This window comes from Prosopis cineraria, unplaced genomic scaffold (assembly GCF_029017545.1).
Source record: "Prosopis cineraria cultivar Desert tree isolate PC_DT_omini unplaced genomic scaffold, ASM2901754v1 PC3, whole genome shotgun sequence".
In the NCBI taxonomy this organism is placed as follows: domain Eukaryota; kingdom Viridiplantae; phylum Streptophyta; class Magnoliopsida; order Fabales; family Fabaceae; genus Prosopis; species Prosopis cineraria.
Window position 1 is genome coordinate 13778740 of NW_026555334.1, and position 6743 is coordinate 13785482.

Below are 6743 nucleotides of genomic sequence, written 5' to 3' on the forward strand. Positions count from 1 at the left end.
AATATCATGTCAGTTTTATAATTTGAATTTATAAGATAAATTCAAATTAGATATGATATTATGGATTAAACTTATGAGATAAATTTAATTAAATTTTCGTGAGCTTTTAAGTGGAAAACAAAAACCCTTATCTATATACTATATATAGATAAGGACGTCCTTATGAAGAGAGAGAGAGAGTTAGAAAAGTTCTGACGGTAAAAACACTTTGAGAGCCATGAAACACCCTATAGAAAGAAAAATTAACGTTCAAAGTATATTAGATGCTGAGAGCGCTAGCACGCTGTTCGAGTTAGAGAGTTGTTCATGTAGATATCGATAGAGGGAGCAGATCTAAGTTGTCAGCTCCTAAGATCCAAACATACGCCAACTTCAAAAAATTAAAAGGTAACTCTTCTATTCACCTTAACTTAAACGAGTTCGTTCGATCCATATCAGGATAGGAACTTTAAAATTTTAATATTCTACTATGCTTCCCTATCCAACAACATTATTTCCATATTCTTAGATATGTGACATGACTCATATTCGTGTGACTTACCACCATTTAGCACGTGTGACACGACATATATTTACTTAAACAATGATTAACCAACCTTATATCCTCCTTATTTCCTCAGATTGAAACCATGGGCTATAACACTGACTAAGGCTCCATCCGTGTGACTAGATTACCCAAACCCACCAATTATGAGGTGTGACTCAGCCAAAGATCACAGAACTCACTCTCAGACCACGACTTCCCCCATTTTTAAATCCCTGAGGTGTCTCATACCCTAAGCTATTCTCCTCATTGAACTGGTAGAAATAGCTAGGTTCTAGTCTTTTGACAAACTATGGGACAGTCCCTCGACAAACAGTGAGACAAAGCTATAGCCCTCGTGCACTAGAGGGCAGCCTAATTACTATATAAATTTTCTCTACTCTCAAATCCCTAGGCGAACTCCCACCATTAATCGTACCATAATCATTACTCATTTGAGTTTACTTTTTCGCTTTCATACTATTACAACAACCACTTGGGGCTCACGACCTTGCACTATCCAAGTGTGCATACTCATCATTTTCTCAAATTCATTTTATGACTAACTCACAAATATCTCTACTCATCATCGCGTTCATTTTTCAAAACATAAGCATTTTCATAGTAAAATGCTTTTGACTTTGCATAAGCCAAAATAGCATTGTGCTCAATCAAATTTTCATACACTTATTGAAAACTAATATATAATTTTACATAAAAATCAATCTCATGCATGTAACATTCACCATTCGCATTCAACAATCAATTAACATATAACTATCCAAACTAAAGTTTTTCCCCAGTTATCTCAAACTTTTGAGAGATTAAAGGTTTATCCCTCAATCAATTAGCTTCCAAGTTTAAATTTCCACTCCAATAGGTGACCAAGAGCTAAAACTACAGTCAATCAAGTTGAACTCCATCAGCATAACAAACTTAAACATTTGAACCCTCAATTTCTACTTCTAAATTGCCCAATCCTTCACTTAACAAGAGGTGAAGCCTAACCATTGGGTTCAATAGTTACCTTTAGCCTCCAATAGCATTAATGAGCCATTAAATCCTCATTAATGGCATCACAAACTTCCAACCACCCATAAAAAATGAGATTTTTGGGTATTTATGGTGCCCAACAACCTAAGACACCAAAACTGAATATACCTAGGTTTAAATACTCTAATCTATCTCCATTAACTCTATTTGAGTCAACAAATTCGGACTTATAACCTATATAGACTGAAATTCCACTTTCACTATCAAACCTTAACCATAAACTCATAAATATGGAAGAAATGGGGAGTTAATGAGTATGATACTTACCTTAGGTGTTTGTAGCCAAAGTCATCCCTAAGTAAACCCTAGCAGAGCATTGGTACGCCTCTTCTTTCTCTCTTTTCTTTTCTTTCTTTTTCTATCTCATTTCACGTCTGATAAAGTGCAGAAAATAACCATGTGCCATAGCGAACGCACAACGCATCACGACGTATGGCACAGAGAGGTCCTCCCTTGCTTAGAGATGGTTGTGCGCCATGGCGCGTAGATCGTCCAAGGTGAAATAACTAGGGCACAACAATTTCAACTCTTCCTTTTCTTCTCCTTTCAATGCCCAAGTAGTCTGCCTCGATACCGGACCTACAACTAGGGCTGAAATAACATCAAACATGATTATTAGACCTCTTTAGTTACACATCACTTCAATTTACTTAATTACCTTCATTAGGTTTAATTAATCAGGGAATTAAAACTCGGAATGTTACACTTGACCCACGGCGTGTGGCACAGAAAGCAACATGCCACGAGCCCTAGCGCATTGCCCTATTCTGCAGCAATTAAGTTGTTTTTCAAATATTTTCAATTTCTTTCACTCATATGAGATATTTCATGCTTTCTTAACTTATTTTTACTCTGATATAAGAGTTTATAGATGGTTTAAACTCATTTTGATCATGAAAACTTGAGATCCTTTGATTTGAAAACTAAAACTTGATAATCTTCTAAATGGGTTAATCATTTGATAACCATGAATTTGATTGGTTGATGGTGTTTAATAAAGGAGAATGTTACATTCTACCCACACAGTCTCCAAGCCTCTAAACGAAATTCTTGTTATAATGATGCATATTGACATTGGGAATTCTTATCTAGATTGTTGTTCGTCCAAGTGCATTGCTGTAGTTGTATGCATCAAAGAAAGGATCTCATCTCTGCACAATTACACAATGCTGGTGGATCATCCAAGGACCTTCAAACGGGACTTTTGTGTATTGAGCTTTTCATTTCTTACCATCAGTGAACTGGACGACAAAATAGTTATTTAGTAGGTCAATGATTTCAAACTCTGGAATCCCCCAAATTCTGGATAGCCATTTCCTCATTGTCGCAATATTGGAACTTTTTCCCAAAACCGTGACTATTAAGGCGTGCTGCTGAATTGCGTTCGAACTATATTGATTAGTTAATTTGATTGGAGAACAGAGAACTCTCTTCTCAATAAACGACAAGTAATTGCTGCCGTTTTGAGTGATTGCGGCAACTACTGGATTGCGTTCGAACGATATTGATTAGTTAATTTACCGCGCAAGACATGTACCGGCCAGAAACAGATTATATTTATCCCTCTCGAAAGTTCCACACTTTTCTGGTCCCTTTGGGGAAATGAGCACCTTCCAGACAAATCTTTTTCCTTCGTAATTGTTGAAGCCTGAACGCAAATTATATCTCTTAATCGGTTGCTATTGTCTTGCGCTCCTACTGGCAACAGAACCGAACCGAAGCCTCAAAGGAGACCTATTGAGGGGAAAATCTATCTAAGTATTTACAGAATCTCATACCGACCTCTTAACCTTCCGAAGACGAAGAAGTATGGGTGTGGACTATTATAAGATTCTGCAGGTTGACAAGAATGCTACAGATGAAGATTTGAAGAAAGCTTACAGAAAGCTTGCCATGAAATGGCATCCTGATAAGAACCCAAACAATAAGAAAGAGGCTGAAGCCAAATTCAAACAAGTCTCAGAAGCCTATGAGGTAAAGTTAGCTATCTATTTCTTCCTTCACTCCAAGAAAATCGATCAACTGTCTGTTGATGTTATTGCCAGATTTTTTAGTTTTTCATTTTCAATGTCTGCTAGTGTGTTTCAATCTGTGTTAGCGCGTCCATTTACCAAGTGACTCCTTCTTTCACTTTAAGAGCGACTACCAACTGTTTGATAATGTTATTAAGATTTTCTAGATTTTCAATCTCTGCTATTTTTTTCCCTTTCCCTGTTTTTATGTTCAGGTATTTTTGAACTTTGTCCAGGCTATCCCTTGCCCAAGCTTCTTTATCAGCTCGATACATTTGAAATTTTATGTTATATAGGATCTGTAAGTGTGTTTGATGAGGGAACTCACTTTATACATTGATCTTGTGCAGGTTCTAAGTGATCCCCAGAAGAGGACAATTTATGATCAGTATGGAGAAGAAGGGCTCAAAGGTCAGGTGCCACCTCCAGATGCTGGTGGGGCTTCATTCTTCCCAACTGGAAATGGTCCAACGACATTTAGGTTTAACCCCAGAAACGCAGACGACATTTTTGCTGATTTTTTCGGGTTTTCAAGCCCCTTTGGAGGAATGAGGGGTGGCGTCGACGGCATGAGAGGTGGCTCAAGGTCCTTTGGTGGAATTTTTGGAGATGATATATTCAGTTCATTTGGAGAAGACAGGCCAATGAGTCAAGGTCCACGGAAGGCACCTCCTATTGAAAACACGTTGCCTTGCAGCCTCGAGGAGCTCTACAAGGGGACTACCAAGAAGATGAAGATCTCAAGGGAACTCGTAGATGCAAGCGGGTAAGTAGCCTTTACTTAACCTTTCAATTTTATTGCAGCTTTTACATAAAGCTTGCCTAGAAATACTTCTATGAGCAGATTGATTTTCGCTGTTGGATTGATAATGAAACAGAAGTGTTGGATGTTAATTTTTTGTGATCTTTGCTTTAGGTATTAGTTCATGTCTTGACTCCTGATTTGCTAGCTTGAAAAACAGAGTAGCTTATTTTTTTCTCCAGCATATTGTCTTCATATCATGTTCTATTAACTCCTATCCATTTCCCTCCTTTCTTTTGTTTGACGAAATTTTCACCATATATCGCCCCTAAAAAGTCACCATATGATCGGAAGAAACTATCAAAAAAATTAGTACGAGGTGCCAAATTTGAAAATTTCAAATTCGTAGGATCAAACTAGAAAAATATCTTGGATCATCAAAGAGCATCAGCAGCTTCTCTGATTAGAGCACAAACTGGTTGTTTTCAATATCAATATAGCCACCGTGCCAGAACCTGCATTCTTGTTGGAGTTTCTACTGAATGAAACGTTAATGTGGTGTTAAGTAGCCCTTATAGTTACTAGACTCTTTCTTTAAAGAGGGGAAATGACTACGACATTGCCATTATTAACTGTGTAAGGATTTTTCTAAGGTGTCTCAGATAATGTAGGAAACTAGTTGTTCTTTCACTTGTTCTATTGCATCTGGATGTTGCATTCTGATGATTTGGTTCGTTTGTGCAGAAAAACTTTACCAGTGGAGGAAATCTTAACAATTGAAATAAAACCAGGTTGGAAAAAGGGGACAAAGATCACCTTCCCGGAGAAAGGAAACGAACAACCAAATGTTATCCCAGCCGATCTGGTATTCATCATTGATGAGAAAACCCACAGTGTGTTTACAAGGGACGGCAATGATCTGGTAGTGACACAAAAGATATCACTTGCGGAAGCTCTAACAGGCTACACTGTGCATCTCACTACTCTGGATGGTAGGACTCTGAACATTCCCATAAACAACGTAATACATCCAACCTATGAAGAGGTTGTCCCAAAGGAAGGCATGCCAATTCCCAAAGAACCTTCAAGGAGGGGCAGCCTTAGGATTAAGTTCAACATCAAATTCCCGACAAGGTTGACATCGGAGCAGAAAGCTGGAATTAAGAAACTCTTGGGACCATAAGGGACATGGTGAATGCCTTAATGTATAATGTGTATAATATTCTCTTTATCTTGTTTGCATCAATGCCAAACCCTGTTAGATGGCCGTTCTGTGTCGTTGGTTTGTGTTTTGGGTTTGAAGCGTTTTCACAGACAATAAAACCCACCAAAATTAGATTGAGGATGGAAGAAAGAATTTACAATTATCTCGATAAATCTAGCACGAAAAGACGGAGTAATTCGATATGAATTGATTCAAATCAAAATACATACATAGAAATTAGCTCAATGTAGTTGGTATTATATGTAAGAATGTGTTTTCTTTCAAGAAAACATCTGGTCTAAACTAGGTTGAGTTTATTTTGATTTTAAACAACTTATGGTGCAGCTACTCACATTAACCATGATGCTGATATAGGAAAAGATCGCGTGACATTTTCCTGTTAATAAAATATTAGAAATTACTAGCCGTGAGGGTATTCATGAAACAAGATGGGATAGGATTAAGAAATATCAACCCGTTCTGATATTATTGGAATTGAAATAGATTAATTGAAACCAGGACTTCAAGAATACCCCTAGTCAATTGGAAGACTTGTTTTCGTAGCATCGTATTATTCTCACCTAACATTCACTTGACAAGATCGCTACTAGAGTCCGCTCATTATTGAAAGAAGGGGCCTTGGGAGAATTTTTTTTTTTTGGTAACTTTCTTTTTCTTTTTCAACATGAACTATCAATGCAATTTTCATTTAATTTTTTTTTTGGTCAAAATGTTATAGCTCGTTAAAACTCTTCATTTACCAACCTTCCCTTGATTTCAATAATTTGTTAGTTAATTTTTTGGTACAAAAAAAAATTAATGTGTCGAGGCTTGAGTTTATTGGAGTAAAGAGTTAGGCAGATTTGGCACTTTAAACCGTCAAACAATTACTAACCAATTTAGGTTCCCTTGTCAATAAACGGTCCCAACTATTATTTTAAGGTCCGGATAGTTAGACCATGGCTTTGGACAAAAATATTTAATGAATGAGTTGGGCTTAGTCAAAATTGAGTGGTCATTGAGCTAAAAATTGAAGTTGAATTAAAAAATTAAAGTAGTTTTTGGAAAACTAAACAGATTTGAACCTCATGCCAAAAAAAAAAGGCTAAAAAAACTAATTAAAATTTGATCCTTCTAGAAGTTAACTCCATTTTTTTGGTTAAAAAAGGAAACTCTATTTTTAATCCTTCACAGGTATATAATATTATT

The 6743-nt window shown here is 36.7% G+C and overlaps 1 protein-coding gene across 1 annotated transcript; it reads left to right on the forward strand.

Moving 5' to 3' along the window:
* The first annotated feature begins 3150 nt into the window (after positions 1–3150).
* LOC129306718 (uncharacterized) lies at positions 3151–5782 on the forward strand. The gene is made up of 3 exons (XM_054947438.1): positions 3151–3550; positions 3939–4354; positions 5075–5782. Exons 1-3 carry the CDS (start codon positions 3386–3388, stop codon positions 5511–5513), a joined length of 1020 nt encoding a protein of 339 aa, XP_054803413.1. The 5' UTR covers positions 3151–3385; the 3' UTR covers positions 5514–5782.
* Positions 5783–6743: the final 961 nt, after the last annotated feature.

Excerpts from the sequence above, each read along its gene's own strand:
- LOC129306718 (XM_054947438.1), top strand. The coding sequence starts at position 3,386 with ATGGGTGTGGACTATTATAAGATTCTGCAGGTTGACAAGAATGCTACA. Across the intron at positions 3,551-3,938 it reads AAGTCTCAGAAGCCTATGAG|GTTCTAAGTGATCCCCAGAA; the intron begins GTAAAGTTAGCT and ends GATCTTGTGCAG. Across the intron at positions 4,355-5,074 it reads GAACTCGTAGATGCAAGCGG|AAAAACTTTACCAGTGGAGG; the intron begins GTAAGTAGCCTT and ends TCGTTTGTGCAG.